Source organism: Apaloderma vittatum, unplaced genomic scaffold, assembly GCF_000703405.1.
Source record: "Apaloderma vittatum isolate BGI_N311 unplaced genomic scaffold, ASM70340v1 scaffold33354, whole genome shotgun sequence".
NCBI classification, from domain to species: Eukaryota; Metazoa; Chordata; class Aves; order Trogoniformes; family Trogonidae; genus Apaloderma; species Apaloderma vittatum.
The window spans coordinates 3,153-3,654 of NW_009713806.1; the positions used below are offsets into that span (position 1 = coordinate 3,153).

General features: G+C 61.2%; 1 protein-coding gene across 1 annotated transcript in view; it reads left to right on the forward strand.

Moving 5' to 3' along the window:
• Positions 1-502, forward strand: part of LOC104273251 (ATP-binding cassette sub-family A member 2-like) — a gene marked incomplete at its 3' end in the record, with an annotated part of 4,300 nt that overhangs the window by 3,146 nt on the left and 652 nt on the right. The window contains exon 8 of the mRNA XM_009868512.1: positions 26-216. Coding sequence (XP_009866814.1) covers positions 26-216 — 191 coding nt within the window. The remainder of the gene's footprint in view (positions 1-25; positions 217-502) is intronic.

The window sequence follows — 502 nt, forward strand, 5'->3', positions numbered from 1 at the left end:
CTGCTGAGCGGTGTTGGCCTTGCAGGTGATGAAGATGATGGGCCTGAACAACGCGGTGCATTGGGTGGCTTGGTTCATCACCGGCTTCGTGCAGCTCTCCATCTCGGTCACGGCGCTCACCGCCATCCTGAAGTACGGCAAGGTCCTGATGCACAGCGACGTCCTCATCATCTGGCTCTTTCTCGCCATCTATGCGGTGGCCACCATCATGTTCTGGTGAGCTGCGTGGCCCGCTCGGGGGCGTGAAGGGACACGGGCAGCACCGGGGTCCTTGTGCCATGGGGCAGATGTGCTGGGAGCTGTGTGGGCAAGGGCCTGTGAGGGACACAGACCCAGGGAAGTTCTCCTGCCCCTCTGCTCTGCCCTGGTGAGACCTCACCTGGAACCCTGTGTGCAGTTTGGGGCTCCCCAGTTCAGGAGAGACAGGGACCTACTGGAGAGAGTCCAAGGGAGAGCTACGAGGGGGATCAAGGGACTGAACATCTCTGCTGGGAAGAGAGAC